The sequence below is a fragment of the Neovison vison genome, chromosome 11 (genome assembly GCF_020171115.1).
Source record: "Neovison vison isolate M4711 chromosome 11, ASM_NN_V1, whole genome shotgun sequence".
In the NCBI taxonomy this organism is placed as follows: domain Eukaryota; kingdom Metazoa; phylum Chordata; class Mammalia; order Carnivora; family Mustelidae; genus Neogale; species Neogale vison.
This window is the reverse complement of record NC_058101.1, coordinates 82,959,044-82,976,198: the sequence shown is the minus strand read 5'-3', so window position 1 is coordinate 82,976,198 and position 17,155 is coordinate 82,959,044. Positions and strand designations below refer to the sequence as shown.

Sequence of the window (17,155 nt, the reverse complement as noted above, 5' to 3'; positions counted from 1 at the left end):
ATGGGTTAGATTTTATACCTATATAAACAAAGAACATTAAATTAAACTCATATTTTGTTACAGATCAAAGAGCAAAAGTATAAAACATAAGTGGTGGTTCCATGAAAACATTCAGAATAATAAGTACTTACTACATCTCACTGATGGAAGTGCACATTTCCATTTTCCATTTTTCTAAATAGAATAAACTCTGAAACTGAATCAGATTTTGCTCACAAGTCAAAACTACACTGTTCAAATTGAAAAGATTGAGGCAGATTTTTTTAAAAATCAAAACACAAAGCTTTTAGAAATATTTGGAAAAAATAGAAAAGTGGTCCAACATAGCATTGCTTAATTATTGCTTTTCATGCACTATAGTGTAGACAGGCAGTGTAGAATAATAGTTAGAAATTGCTATGTGTCAGGGATTCAGTTTAGCTCTGCCTACCAGTAGCTGTGTGATCTTAGATAAATCACCTGTTTTCTCTGTGGCTTAGTTTCCTCATCTTGGGGTAATGGATTCTTTTTTCATAAAGTTGCTGGGAGGTTTAAACGAGAGAGAGTGAGAGAGAGAGAGTATGTAGTTTTATAAAATGGTGCCTGGCAGATAATACAGTACTACATAGCCCTCCAATTGTTATCCAATAAATATTGAGTGTTACTATTAGTCACTCTGCTGAGGATGGGAAGATCCTTCCCTAAAGGAATAGAGTATATCTTCTCTACTTTTATCCCATTTCTTTTTTTCTGTATCTTATATCCAAGAGAGTAATTCAAGGTACATCATTTAATCTCAGTCTTTTATTTTTTCTCAAGTTTTATTGATGTATAGTTAATATATAACATGTTATTAGCTTAAGGTTTACAGCATAATGATTTGATATAGGTATATATTGTAAAATGATGAGCACAATAAGTTTAACACCATCACCTAACATAGTTATGAATTTTTTCTTTTGTGATGCGTACTTTTAAGATCTATAAGATAAGTAGTTTTGGGGATGTAATGTACAGCATGGTAACTATAGTTAAAAATACATATTTGAAAGTTGCAAAGAGAGTAGATCAATCTTTATTTTTTACCTGATATTTAAAGAGATGGTTAGGAAATTGACCTGCTGCCTAAAATAAAATATTTTAAAGTAATTTTAAATCCTGTCTCATAGATGTTTGTTTGCTACTAATGGGTGTGAGCAAATTAGATATTCTATACCGGAGACTTCTCCTCACAAAACTTTTTATCAGAGGATGGGGGAGGCCAGAAGATCTCAAAAGGTAAACTTTTTTTTTCCCAAATTTGCTTATTCTAAATTTGTTGTAGTAAACATTTCAATTTTTTTTTCAGTGATAAAATCCTTTACTATAAATATAAAGTGGCAAGTTAAACATTAAAGTATATGAAACATGTCATTATTTCCTTTTGTCTTTTGTCTTTTTAATTATTTCTCTTGAGTTTTAAGCCATATAATCATAAATTGACCTATTTTAAAAGCAATTTTAAAATTAAAGAGGTCTTAAATACAAACTAGATTTTTAACTTTAATGATTTTTAAGTTGTTTAGAGTTTCCAGTTTCCAGTTGTTTAGAGCTTCCTCGAGTAAGTGGAATCTGTAATAGCTATAAAACTGAGCTATACTGTAGTTCATGGAAATATTTAGAAAATGAATTTTCAGGATTTATGCCTTTAATTTTGAGTCTTGTATGTGTTAATTGCTTTTTGGACAATGATATTTCTCACATACTTTATGAGACAAAATGTCCAGCTTAAATAAAAGCCAATAGCCTCATCTTTTTCTTTAATGATTCAAATTAAATTTGGATATAGCTTATGAACTGGACTTGCAAATTTTTCAGGATTATACACTTCCAATACAATGGGCATACTGAATTTTTCCTTTTTTCCTTCTTATAATAGACTCTTCGAATTCAGAAAGATGATTGGAAATCGAGAAAGATGTCAGAATCTGGTTTCAAGTGATTATCCAGTACACATTGATAAGGTATTTAAATGAAAGAAATAAAGTTAACAGAAATTCTGGTTTAACATAAATGTGTCAAGAATTGGTTGGGAGTGCCTGGGTGGCTCAGTTGACTAAGCATCTGCCTTCAGCTCAGGGCTGATTTCAGAGTACTGGGATCGAGTCCTGCATCAGGCTCTCTGCTCAGCAGGGTGTCTGCCTCCCTCTCCCTCTGTTGGTGCCCCTCTAACCCTACCCTTGAGCCTCCACTTGTGCTCTCTGGCTCTCTATCAATTAAGTAAAAATCTTTAAAAAAAAAAAAAAAGAGTAAATTAAATGTTAGACTATACTAACAGAAAACACTAAAACATAAGTGCAGTATAGATTTTTCATGTAATATAATTAAATACTATGTATGTCCTAGCAGGATGCTTGTAATTAAGAGCATATATTTAGTACTTGCCTAAATACAAGAAAATATTTAAGTCTCGATCTTTTTGAGCCTTGTTTTGTATCTTTAGGTATCTTTAGGAGGGTTAACCTAAATTATTCAACATTTTAGAAGAACTTTAAGTAATAAAGGGAAGTATTCTAGTTGGAGAATTGGCACCTGAGAAATTACCAAAACAGATTCTATTTTTTTAAAAATTTTATTTATTTTAGAAAGTGAGAGTGAATGAGAGAGAGTGCAGGGGGAGGGGCACAGGGAGAGAGAGAAGTATACTCCCCACTGAGCTGGGAGCCAGAGGGAGGGCTGGATCCTGGGACTCTGGGATCAGGATCTGAGCTGAAGGCAGATGCTAAACTGATTATGCCACCCAGGCGCACCCAAAAACAGCTTCTAAATAACATCAGGGAAATGTTATGGGATGTAGTTAATTGATGAGAGAATGGTAGAAAGAAAATGCTGTAGCATTAGAGAAGATGAGAAAATACATTTGAAATAGTTTTTTTTTTAATTTTTTTTTTTTTAGCAACCATATGTTTTTCTGTAAAGCAGTTCTAGGTTTATATAATTGAATAATTGAGGTATTATTGGGGGGGGGAATGCATTTATTTCACGTCCATCATTGCCAAAGTAACTCTGCTTTCATCTCTTACATGTATTGGATATATTCAGAAGATTTCATTTTTCAAAGCAGTTCCGCTAAAAAAAAATTTTATAAACTGGAAATCCCTTGTCTATATCATATAGTTGTTCTTTCTATAGCTTCTGGATTTAGAACACTTCTACCTCAAATTTTGCTAAATATGTCTATTATTGCTATTTTTTTCTATTAAAAATCTATTTAATTTCTATTAAATTAAAAGCATACCAAGTGAAAAACCAAAACTGTAACTTTCTGCCACTTTCCACCACTTAATTCCATTTCTCTCCCAAAGAGAAGTTACTGTTAAGATCTTGGAATGCATTCTTTTTTTTTTTTTTTTTTTAAAGATTTTATTTATTTATTTGACAGAGATCACAAGTAGGCAGAGAGGCAGGCAGAGAGAGAGAGGGGAAGGGAAGCAGGCTCCCTGCCAAGCAAAGAGCATGATGCAGGGCTCTATCCCAGGACCCTGGGATCATGACCTCGGCCGAAGGCAGAGGCTTTCACCCACTGAGCCACTGAGGTACCCCCCCCTTTTTTTTTTTTAAAGATTTTATTTATTTATTCGACAGGGAGAGATCACTAGTAAGCAGAGAGGTAGGCAGAGAGAGCAGGGGAAGCAGGCTGCTTACTGAGCAGAGAGCCCAATGCGGGGCTCGATCCCAGGACCCTGGGACCATGACCTGAGCTGAAGGCAGAGGCTTTAACCCAGTGAGCCACCCAGGCGCCCCTTGGAATGCATTCTTGAAAAGAGTTCCTTCCTCTCTATTCTCCCCATCACCATCTCTCTTCATTTTTAAAAACTGAGATATAATTCACCTACCATGGGATTCACCCTTTTAAAGTGTGTAATTCAGTGTTTTTGTTTTTTATTACTACATTCCCAAGATATGCAGTCATCACCACTATCATTACGTGCTTCCAGAACATTTTTATCTCCCCCAAAAGAAACCACATACCCATTAGCTGTTATTTCCCATTTCCACACAGCCTCCTATGTGCTTGCAGTCATTAATTTGCTGTCTGTATGGATTCATTGATTCTAGACATTTCATATAAATGGAATCATATAATATGAGGCCTTCTGTGTCTGGTTTATTTCACTAAGCTAATTTTCAAGTTTCATCCATATTATCTAACAATACCTCATTTTTTTATTGTTTAATATTCTGTTATATAGATACATGACATTTTGTTTATCCATTTATCAGTTAATGGACATCTAGGTTTCTGCTTTTTGACTGTTATGAATAATAATGCTATGAACATTCATGTGTAAATGTTTTTGTGGATATATATTTTGAGTTACTTAGGTATATATCTAGGACTGGAATTTCTGAATCATATGGTAAATCTATGTTTAACTTTTTGACAAACTGAAAACTGTTTTCCAAAGTGCACCATTTTACTTTTCCCACGAGCAATGCATAATGATTCCAATTTGTCCATATTCTCACTAATATTTGTATTAAACAGCTATCCTAGTGGGTGTAAAACATATTTTATTGTGATTTTTGGTATGCCTTTGGTATGCCTTTCCTTTGGTATGATTGTGATGTTGAGCATGTTTTCATGTGCTTATTGGCCATTTGCATATCTTCTTTGAAGAAATATCTGTGAAACCATTGCCTATTTTTTTAAAGATTTATTTATTTATTTTAGAGAGAGAAAGTGATCACAGGGCAAGGTGCAGAGAAACAGAGGGAAAGGGAGAGAGAGAATTTCAAGGAAGGAGACTCCCGACCAATTGTGGAACCCAACGTGGTGCTTGATCTTGTGATCCTGAGATCATGACCTGAGCTGAATCAAGACTTGGACACTTAAGGGAGTGAGCCACCCAGGTGCTCCAAATCATTGCCTCTTTTTTAACTGGGTTATTCACCTTTTTATTGTTGAGTTATAGCTTAATTTTTAAATCTATATTATGTATGGTTCTAACATTGTCTATTTTTCTTATCAAATTGCCAGTTGTCCCAGCATTATTTGTTGAATTATTACACCTTTTCACATTAACCTGTGCTACCTCCTTTATCAAATAATTTATTCTTCTAAATTATACAAAAAGAAAACTTTAAAACTATACTTGGAGGTACAATGATGACTAAAATGTAAAAACTTCCTGGATTAGAAATTTCATGTCATACACATTGGGTCTCCTTACCATTTTCAAAAAATGCAGTGCAATCCTAATTAAAATATTCAGTTTAGGACTAAAGTCTGTAAAAGGATCTTAAGATTATTTTGGGAAGGACCTTGAGAATATGATCAGATGAGGAATATCTAAAAAAGAAGAGTGTTAGTAAAGCCTAGTTCAGTCATTTACAAATAGGTATAAAGTTGCAGCATGATTAAAACAGCAAGATTTGGTACAGATAAAAGATAGGCTAATAAGCATTATAAACAATAGCCAAATTGTGGGAAAGAGCCAGTATTCATTGACTGATGAATGGATAAGGAAGATGTGGGGGATATATACATATATATAAACATATACATATATGTGTATATATATTATGCAGTATTAATGAAAAAGAATGAAATCTTGCCATTCACAACAACATGGGTGGAGCTAGAGAGTATTATGCTAAGCAGAATAAGTCAGTGAGAAAAACAAATACTGTATGATTTCACTCGTGTGGAATTTAAGAAACAAAACAAATGAACAAAGGGGGGAAAATGGCGGGAGGCAAAGAAACAGACTCTTAACTATAGAGAAGAAATTGATGGTACCAAAGGGGAGGCAGATAGAGGAATGGGTGAGACAGGTAATGTGTAATAAGGAGGGCACTTGCTGTGGGTGTTGTATGTTAAATGATAAATCACTAAATTCTACATCTGAAACTGGAATTGCACTGTATGTTAACTAGCTAGAATTTAAATTAAAACTTGGAAACTTAAAAAAAAAACTAAAAAAAAAACCCCAAAACCTGGGGAAAAAAGATATGCTAATAAGAACCAATATAGGATTGAAAATGAGTGGCCAGAATTTAGTAAAACTTACTTCATGATAGGGGTGCCTGGGTGGCTCACTTGGTTAAGTATCTGCCTTCAGCTCAGGTCATGATCCTAGGGCCCTCACATCAGCCTCCCTGCTCCATGGAGAGCCTGCTTCTCCCTCTTCCTCTGCTACTCCACCTGCTTTTGCTCTCTCTGTCAAATACATAAATAAAATCTTTTTTAAAAAATTTACTTCATGATAAAGTAGCATGTTAAGTCATTTGCAAAAAAAAATGGATTATTTAATATAAGATATTGACACTACTGACTAAAATTTGTGTTTTAAAATGAGCTTGATAAATAAAGGAATGCGCAGAAGACGTGAACAGATATTTTGGCAAAGAAGACATCCAAATGGCCAACAGACACATGAAAAAGTGCTCCACATCACTTGGCATCAGGGAACTACAAATCAAAACCACAGTGAGATACCACCTCACACCAGTCAGAATAGCTAAAATTAACAAGTCAGGAAATGACAGATGTTGGCGAGGATTCGGAGAAAGGGAAACCCTCCTACACTGTTAGCAAGAATGCAGGCTGGTGCAGCCACTCTGGAAAACAGTATGGAAGTTGCTCAAAAAGTTGAAAGTAAAGCTACCCTATGACCCAGCAATCACACTACTGGGTATTTACCCTAAAGATACAAATGTAGTGATCCGAAGGGGCACGTGCACCTGAATGTTTATAGCAGCATTGTCCACAATAGCCAAACTATGGAAAGAACCTAGATGTCCATCAACAGATGAATGGATAAAGAAGATGTGGTACACACACACACACACACACACACACACACTGGAATACTATGCAGCAATCAAAAAACCCTGAAATCTTGCCATTTGCAACGACATGGAACTAGAGGGTATTATGCTAAGCGAAATAAGTCAATCAGAGAAAGACAATTATCATATGATCTCTCTGATATGAGGAATTTGAGAGACAGAGCAGGGGGTCATTGTGGGTAGGGAGGAAAAAAAATGAAACAAGATGGGATTGGGACATAGACCATAAGAGACTCTTAATCTCATGAAACAAACTGAGGGTTGCTGGTGGTGGGGGAAAGGATAGGGTGTCCACGTTATGGACATTGGGGAGGGTGCTATGGTGAGTGCTGTGAAATGTGTAAGCCTGATGATTCACAGACCTGTACCCCTGGGGCAAATAATACATGTTAATTTAAAAAATGAGCTGGATGTGTGTGTGTGTGTGTGTGTGTGTGTGTGTATTCATTCCACAGATAGAGTTATTGGTTTGTTTTCAATTTTAATGAAAATATGTGGTGTTTACTGCTAATTTAATTTTGACTATTGACTTGATAAAGATTAAAAAAATAATAATAATAACTTGGGGCACCTGGGTGGCTCAGTTGGGCATCTGCCTTTGGCTCAAGTCTTGATCCCAGTATCCTGGGATTGAGCCCCATGTGAGGCTCCCTACTCAGTAGGTATCTGCTTCTCCCTCTGCCCCTTCCCCTGCTCATGCTTGTGCTCACTTTCTCTCTCTCTCTCTCTCTCTCTCTAAAATAAATAAAATCTTTAAAAAAACATAAAATATATAAAAAATATTTTTTGGTGGCTCATTTGATTAAGTATCTGACTCGGTTTTGGCTTGGATCATGATCTTGTGGATGGTGGGATAAAGCTCTATGTCAGGCTCCATGTTCAGCAGGGAGTCTATTTGAGATTCTTTCCCTCTGCCCCTCCTCATGGTCATGTTATCTCTCTCAAAAACTAAGTCTTTAAAAAAATAACTATTTGTGGGGCGCCTGGGTGGCTCAGTGGATTAAGCCGCTGCCTTCGGCTCAGGTCATGATCTCAGTGTCCTGGGATCGAGCCCCACATCGGGCTCTTTGCTTGGCGAGAGCCTGCTTCTCTCTCTCTCTCTCTGCCTGACTCTCCGCCTGCTTGTGATCTCTCTCTCTGTCAAATAAATAAATAAAATCTTAAAAAAAAAAAAAAACTATTTGAGGAGGGGAAAGTTTAGGTGTTAAGTTATTAAATGCCTTTGCTATATGTAATTATATATTTTTCCCTATTTAATGTATTTACATGACTCATTGCATCAGTGGATTTCTTTCTTTCTTTTTTTTTTTTTTTAAGATTTTATTTATTTATTTGACAGAGAGACACAGCGAGAGAGGGAACACAAGCAGGGGGAGTGGGAGAGGGAGAAGCAGGCTTCCCACCGAGCAGGGATCCCTATGTGGGGCTTGATTCCAGCACCCTGGGATCATGACCTAAGCCGAAGGCAGACACTTAATGGTTGAGCCACCCAGGGGCCTTGCATCAATGGATTTCTTAAAATGAGCCATTCTAACATATTTAGCATTAAGTCAACCCTTATTTGATTTTGATAAATTATTTTTACAGTTTCTTTGTAAATTGTTCTTATGGTTATTTTTATATTTTTAAGTTCTTACAGCTAGTATTTTATTTTGTTTCCATGCTGTTGTACATATGAGCTTTATTTATAGCTTACTTCTCTTTTTAAAAAATTTTATTTATGTATTTATTTGAGAGAGAAAACAAATGAGGTGGAGAGGGGGCAGAGGGAGAAACAGGAGTCCATCCCATGCCCCTGATATCATGCCCTGATCTGAAGGCAGACACTGAAGTGACTGAACCACTCAGATACCTTTTAGTGTACTTTTCCATTAGCCTGTAGTAAAGGATGTGAAAGGAAAAGAAATGTGTATAAGAGCCATGTCTTTAGGAAGCTGACTTGGGGGAGGGGAACCTGGGTGGCACAGCCAGGTAAGTGTCAGACTCTTGGTTTGGGCTCAGGTTATGATGCTAGGGACATGAGATCAAGCCCCCCATCAGACTCTGCACTCATGAAGTCTGCTTGAGACTCTTCTCTCCCTCTGCCCCTACCTGCTGAACTTGCTTACTGTCTGTCTCTAAAATAAATCTAAAGCAAGCAGGCAGGCTGACTGAGGCAAAAGAATATGTAGTCATTAGTGATAAAAAGTTTTTAATTGAATAGAACTTTTTAAATAGGAAAACATGTATGATAGACCAAGATATCTTAGTCTACATGTATGCATTTTGGTTTTGCTTTTCTCTTAGATTGAAGAGCAATCAGACTGTAAGATCCTAGATGGACACTTTGTTTCCCCCATGGCCCACTATGTGCCTGATATCATGCCAATTGAATCTATTATTGCAAGGTAAGAAATTTTATTCAGAAAGTTAAAGTAGTAAGTTATTTTTTTGTAGTAAGTTATTTTTGTGTTTATAATTACAATAAAATCAATGCCATGTTATTTTTAATTGCTAGTATTAATTACAATCATTATTTGGCATTGCTGCCATTAAGTGTGGGTTGAGACAGAATAAAAATATGGAGCTTTATAGTATGTATTCAAATTTAAGTCATTCTCATCTTAAAATAGACTGTTATAAGTATAAAATGATTTGTATAAGCCTGATAGAACATAAAGCTAAAACCTACTGGATAAATAAAAGGTAAGAAGAAATAAATATAAGCATACCTTTAGAGAAAATCATCCAATCACAAAGGAAGAGACAAAAAGAAGGAACAAAAAAATAATAAAACTGTCAGAAAACAATAAACAAATTGGCAATAGTAAATTCATATCTATCAATAATCACTTTAAATGTAAATCAACTAAATTCTCTAATCAAAAGACTTAGAGTGGCTGAATGGATTAAAAACTAGGACCTAACTGTATGCTGTCTATAAGAGACTCACTTCAGGGGCACCTGGCTGGCTCAGTTGGAAGAGCATGTGACGCTTTGATCACAGGGTTGTGAGTTTGAGCCCCACATTGGGAGTAGAGATTACTTACATAAGTATAACCTGCTGAGCTGGCTTACTCACTCTCTGTTAAAGAGAGACTCACTTCAAATGTAAGGACGTACACAGACTGAAACTGAAGAGATGAAAAAGTTTTCCATTCAAATGAAAATCAAACGAAAGCAGAGGTAGCTATATGATACCATACACAAAGATTGGATAAGGGACAAGGAGGGTCATTATAATGATAAAAAGATCAATCTTATGAGAGGTTATAACATTTATAAATATTTATGCATCCAGCATAGGAACTAAATATATAAAAGAAATTAACAGACTTGAAGGCAGCAGTACAATAACAATAGGGAGCTTTGATACTTGACTTGCAACAATGGATAGATAATCCAGAGAGAAAATCAGTAAGAAAACATTGAATTCAAACTATCCATTAGACCAGATGGACTTAACTGACATTCACAAAACATTGTTTCCAACAGCATCAGAATACACATTCTTTTACAATGCACAGGGAGCATTCAGAATAGATCATATTATTTACAAAACAAATCTTAATAAATTTAGAAATTGAAATCATATCTAGCATCTTTTCCAACCATATTGGTATGAAACTAGAAATAAGAAGAAAACCGGAAAACTTACAATATTTGTAGCATGCTATCAAAACACCAGGGGATCAAAGAAGAAATCAAAAGAGAAATCAAAAAGCACCTTGGGACGAATGATAATGGAAATAACAACATACCCAAATTTATGGATTACAGCAAAAGCAATTCTAAGATGGAAGTTCATAGTGATAAACACCTACATTAAGAAAAAAGAAAAATTTTTTTTAAAAGATTTTATTTATTTATTTGACAGATAAGAGATCACAAGTAGGCAGAGAGGCAGGCTCCCTGCTGAGCAGAGAGCCTGATGCAAGGCTCGATCCCAGGACCCTGGGATCATGACTCTAGCCAAAGGCAGAAGCTTTAACCCACTGAGCCACCCAGGCGCCTCAAAAGAAAGATCTTTTATAAAAATAAACAACCTAAGTTTACACCAGGAACAAAAAAAAAAAAGAAGAAGAAGAAGAACAAAAATCTAAGCCCATAGTTAGTAGAAGGAAGAAATTAGTATAAATCAGAGACAATAAATTAGTGACTATAACAATAATAGAAAAGGTCAATGAAACTAAGAGCTGTGTTTTTTTCAAAGATAAACAAAACAGACAAGCTTTTAGCTAGACTACTAAGAAATAAAGAGAGAGGTCTCAAGTAAAATTAGAAATGAAAGAGGAACCATTATAGTTGATAATGCATAAATACAAAGAATCATAAGAGATTACTGTGAATAATTATATGCCAACCAATTGGACAACCTAGAAGAAATGGATGAATTCCTAGAAATGTACAACCTACCAAGACTTAATCATGAAGAAATACAAAATCTAAAAAGATACCCATAAGGAGATTTAATAGTAATCAAAAATTTCCTGATAAGACAAGTTGAAGACTGACCAGATGGCTACATTGGTGAATTCTGCCAAACATTTAAAGAAGAATTAATAACAATCCTTATCAAACTCTTTGAAAAAATTTTAGAGGAGGGATCCTTCTAAATTCATTTTACAAGGCCAACATTACCTTGATACCAAAACCAGACAAGCCATAAGAAAAGAAAATTACAAGCCAGTATTCCTACTGAACATAGATGTAAAAATCCCCCCCAAAATACTAGCAATCCAAATTCAACAGTACACAAAAAGGATCATATACCATGATTAAGTGGGATTTATCCCAGGGATACAAAGATGGTTCAACATCTGCAAATCAGTCACTATATGTTTATGTGGTAGACAAATCATATTGTGTGCCACATAGACAAAATGAAGGATAAAAATCATTTGTTGATCTCAATAGAAATAGGAAAACCATTTGATAGAATTCAACATCCATTTAGGATAAAAACTCTCAAACTTTATGGAAGGAACATATGTCAATATAATAAAAGCTATATGTAACAAGCTCTTGGCGAGCATCGTATTAAATGGTGACAAACTAAAATCGTTTCCTCTAATACCAGGAACAAGACAAGTATGCACACTGTTACCACTTTTATTGAACAGAATATTGGAAGTCCTAGACAGAGCAATTAGGCAATAAAAAGAAAGGAATCCAAATCAGAAAGGAAGAAGTAAAACTGTTTATAGATGACATGATATTATGTATAGAAAAGGCTGCAGGCTCTACCAAAAAACGGCTGGGGCGCTTTGGTGGCTCAGTGGGTTAAGCTGCTGCCTTCGGGCTCAGGTCTCATGATCTCAGGATCCTGGGATTAAGTCCCGCATCGGGCTCTCTGCTCAGCAGGAAGCCTGCTTCCTTCTCTCTCTGCCTACTTGTGATCTCTCTCTGTCAGATAAATAAATAAAATCTTTAAGAAAAAAAAAAACTGCTAGACTTATAAACAAGTTCAGTAAAGTTGTAGGATACAAGTTCAGGATATAAAAATCAGTTGTACATTAATCAGTTCTGTACATTAATCACAAGCCATCAGAAAAATTAAGATGGCAGTCCTATTTACAGTTGCATCAAGAAGAATAAAATACCTATGAATAAATTTAACCAAGGAGGTGAAAGACCTGTATGCTGCAAACTATAAGACACCGATGAAAGAAACTGAAGATGACACAAATAAATGGAAAGATATTCCATGCTTATGGATTAGAAGAATTAATATTGTTAAAATGTTTATACCTTTGCAATCTATAGATGCAATGGATTTTTCCAAGAAGTAGAACTCTTGAATTTTTTATGGAACCACAAGAATACCTGACTAGCCAAAGCAATCCTGAGTAAGAAGAACAAATCTGGAGGCATCATACAATAGCTATTGTAAATAATAGCTATTGTAAATAATGCTGCAACGAACATAGGGGTACAGGTCTCTTCCCAAGTTAATGTTCTTATTTCCCTCAAATAAATATCTAGAAGTGGAGCAGCTGGATCATATGTTAGTTCTATTTTAAATTTTTTGAGGAACTTCCATAATGTTTCCCGTAGTGGCTACAGTAATTTACATTCCCACCAACAGTACCCAAGGGCTCCCTTTTTCCAAATCTTCACCGACACTTGTTATCTCTTGTCTTTTTCTTAACAGCCATTCTAACAGGTGTGAGATAATATCTCATTGTTGTTTTGCTTTTGGTATTTGGTATTCCGGGGTCTGTTTTTATAACACACCATTTTCTTGATGATTAGTGATATTGAGCACATTTTTGGGTACCCAAAATGTTATATGTTATATACCTGAAACTAATAATATATGTTTATCTTATTTTTCTTTAAAGAGAGATTTTAGAAGGAAAATAGAAAGCCATTAAGATCTATATAGATACTTCCCCTACCTCCCTTTCCTGCATGCTTTATGGTTTCTTACTTCTCTTTATGATCCATGTCATTTCTTTGTGGGTAAGTTGATTTTCTCTGTTTCTCATGCAGCTGACAAAAAATAGCTACCACACCTCCACAGAGCTTTCATGTCCAAAAACTCAAGAGAATCTAGGGTCTGTCCTACTTCCAGATTACCAAAAGAACAAATCTTATTGCCCTAATTTGGCCTACTCCAGGCCCAATCAACTAATCAACTATAGCAGAGAAGCTCACATGAACTATACCCATTTATCATGGGCATTGGAAAATACTCTGTGAGAAGATACTATAATAAGAGTAGACGGACTAATTAATGAACCTCTGCTAAATAAGTGGTTGTTATTACTGTAATAAAAGATTCCTTTTAATTTAAAGCTATTCTCCATAATGAAACCTTTATGTTCATATGGACAGAATAGCACTGCTATGGGACAGAAGGGAAAAAAAATAGCAGCAATATCCAGCTTTCTGTGGGAAACATTTTTAAATGTCTTCATTTCCCACAAATCATGAAAATATAAAGAAGCAGTACAGTTCTGAGAATGTAAAACGAGCAGAGTTGTTAACATTGCTAGTTTTATGAGATTAAAAATTGAGAATTAGTTCCCATGAGCACAAAACAGAAATAACCATTGAATTCTTCTGAATGTACTTTTCTGTGTTCTGTATTGCATAATTTCCTAATAACAGATAACTAGTGATATTGTTCCCTGTCCAAGCAAAATAAGCTCAGAATTGAGGTTTATGTTGCCCGAGAATACAGCTATCTAAGGTCAAACCTTGAGTTAACCCGAGTGCAGTATTATACTATGATAATAATTCTAAAATATCTACTGCTAAAGAAATTAAAAAGACAGGGGTGCCTGGGTGGCTCAGTGGGTTGGGCCTCTGCCTTCGGCTTGGGTCATGGTCTCGGGGCCCTGGGATCGAGCCCCGCGTTGGGCTTTCTGTTCGGCGGGAGGCCTGCTTCCTCCTCTCTCTCTGCCTGCCTCTCTGCCTACTTGTGATCTCTCTCTGTGTTAAATTAATAAATAGAATCTTTAAAAAAAAAATTAAAAACACAAGTAAATCAGTTTGGGAAAATAAAGATCTGAAGATGAATGGTGGTGATTATTGCACAGCAATGTAAATGTACTTAATGTCACTGAACTGTAACAACTTAAAAATGATTACAATGGAAAAATATGTTACATGCATTTTACCGCAATTAAAAAATAAGTTCTATAGGAAGAAGACATTAAATGAAAGGCAAAATACTACAATAAGAAGATAACAAATAGGAAAAACTGATTTTTCTGCCATGAGTTGCTTTTACACTCTCCAAATTGAAAAACAAAATTGATAACAGACTATTCTATTGATACATCAATAGCTTGTACAACTAAGCATTGTTCCTAAAAGGAGAAAAAGCAGAGCTATCTAAAGAGTTGGTTTTTTTCTAAGACTTACTCAGATGTATTGATTTCACTGCAAAATAAGAATATTTCATTATGCATTTATAAAGTTGTGGTATTGAACAAGGTAAAAATGACTACAATAAATTCTGTGTTTATATTGTACTGAATGTTTTAATACGCTAACACAAAGCAAATTTATAATATCTTAGTTGCCTTTTGCAGACATTAATCAAGTAATATGAATGTTAAAATTCTGAATGATCTTCTCTCCCAAATAATTTAATTATGTAACTTTTACAAATTGAAAGTTTGTATTAAACACCTTTTAAAGATAATTTCACAGATCTGTTTTATTTTAAATAGGTTCCAACTTATTGTTCCTAAAGAATGGAACAGCAAATATAAACCTGTATGCATTCATCTTGCTGGAACAGGAGATCATGTAAGACTCTATTACAATGACTTAATCCCTATTTGTTAACATATTGTATAACACAGATGTGGTTATTATATTCTTTAAATATGTCATCTTTTCTTTCTGTAGCATTACTGGAGACGGCGAACACTAATGGCTCGTCCTATGATTAAAGAAGCCCGAATGGCTTCTTTGTTGTTAGAAAACCCTTATTATATCCTTTTGTGATACCTAGAAATCTTTTATTTATTGATAGATTTAGTCATCAGAAAGAATGATACATAGTAACCAGCTTTTCTAAACCAGTTAAATTTAGTTGTCAGTTAAAAAAATATTTAAGCAAGAATGAAAAGAAGTGAAAATTTGTTTTATGCCTTTAAAAAAACCAATGTAGAGATTATGCTTCTACTGTATAATAAAGATAAACTGTACTTCTTTTTCTTATAAAACTTATGCTGGATTTTAAGATTATGTCAAATGTTTGCTCTTAATGAAACACTCTTGTTTTAAATGTATTTACATGTAAGTCATCAGTTGAGGTTTAGAACAGTACTTAACTTAACTTTCAAGATGACGTCAGACTATTCCCAGAAGAAGAAACGAAAGTGATGCACAGATATAAAGAAATGTTCAACATTGCTGGTAATAAGAGAAATATAAAGTTAAAGTAACATTACCAAAGATTTAAAAAATAAAATGCAATAGTTGTGAGGCTATTGTAAAAAAATAAAATAGGCACTCTTACTACTAATGGCTGTGAAAACCAGTTTAATTCTTTGGGAAAGCATTTTACCATATGTATCAGGAACATTAAAACATTTTATGCCGCTTGACAGAGTAATCTTGATTCTTGGAAATTTATTCTAAGCATAAAATACTAAGAAAAGAGCAGTGCCTGGGTGGCTCAATCAGTTAACTGGATGACTGGATTTCAGCTCAGGTCCTGATCTCAAGGTTGTGAGATGTTGGGCATGGAGCTTGCTTAAGATTCTCTCTCTCCCTCTGCCCTGCTCCTGTCTTTAAAAAAAAAAAAAAAGACTAAGGAAAGAGAAAGTGATAGAAAAGAAAAGAGATATTTATATAGCTTTATTTAGAATAGTAAGACATTAAGAATGGCTTAAATGTCTAATAATAGAAAAAGAGTTGAGTAAATTATGGCTCATAATATTAGAATATTATGCAGTTGGTTATGTTTTTTGCTCTACCACTTAGTTATCTGTATGACCTCAGATGTGTTACTTTTAATCTTTTCATTGGTAAATGGGAATAATCTCTGAAATTATTCCTAGTATTAAGTACTTAATGCTATCTAGAATGGTGCCTGGTAAATAACAAACATTCAGTAAATTTAGTGGTTAGTTATTACTAAAAAGTTTACAGTAATTTATAAAAAGTATAATGCAAAAATAGGAAACAGAACTCTGTGGTATGACATAGATATGCAAAAAACCTAAAAACAGAAAGTCCGTAAAAGAAAAACCTGTGCAGGGGTGCCTGGGTGGCTCAGTGGGTTAAGCCGCTGCCGTCGGCTCAGGTCATGATCCCAGGGTCCTGGGATCGAGTTCCGCATCGGGCTCTCCGCTGAGCGGAGAACCTGCTTTCCTCTCTCTCTCTCTCTCTCTCTGCCTGCCTCTCTGCCTACTTGTGATCTCTCTCTGTCAAATAAATAAATAAAATCTTTAAAAAACAAAACAAAAAAACCTGTACATAAAGAAAAAATACTGGAAATACAACAAAATATTAATATTAATAGAAGTAGTTTTTCTTCTAATATGCTTTTCTATATTTCTTGGATTTTCTATAATCAACATTAAAAATGAAAAAAACCCTTCATTTTAAAAATTAAGTTGGAGATTGCACACCCCTGTGAATATACTAAACATATTAAACTGTACCCTTAAAATGGATGAATTGTATGATATGTGACATCAATAAAGCTGTTTTAAAAAAGAAAAAAAATAATGAAGTTGAAAAACCAGAGAACTCCTCAACAGCCTATTTGAGATAATTAAAAAATAGTTATTTCAGTATCAAATATTTGTATCAATATATCAAATCAAATGTATCAAAATATATACCAATATATTTGATATATATCAAATATATCAAATCAAAATATATCAGT

At 34.5% G+C, this 17,155-nt stretch overlaps 1 protein-coding gene across 3 annotated transcripts in view; it reads left to right on the top strand.

Moving 5' to 3' along the window:
- The window catches only part of ABHD18 (abhydrolase domain containing 18), a 52,973-nt gene that overhangs the window by 11,516 nt on the left and 24,302 nt on the right, over nucleotides 1-17,155 (top strand). For 2 of the 3 annotated variants that reach the window (XM_044224002.1, XM_044224003.1), the window contains exons 2-6: nucleotides 1,149-1,257; nucleotides 1,898-1,982; nucleotides 9,100-9,200; nucleotides 14,979-15,057; nucleotides 15,160-15,244. In XM_044224002.1, the coding sequence (XP_044079937.1) occupies nucleotides 1,166-1,257; nucleotides 1,898-1,982; nucleotides 9,100-9,200; nucleotides 14,979-15,057; nucleotides 15,160-15,244 (442 nt within the window). In that variant the 5' untranslated portion in view covers nucleotides 1,149-1,165. Of the gene's footprint in view, nucleotides 1-1,148; nucleotides 1,258-1,897; nucleotides 1,983-9,099; nucleotides 9,201-14,978; nucleotides 15,058-15,159; nucleotides 15,245-15,600; nucleotides 15,673-17,155 lie in introns of those variants that run through there. The other variant, XM_044224004.1, reaches the window with a different exon arrangement.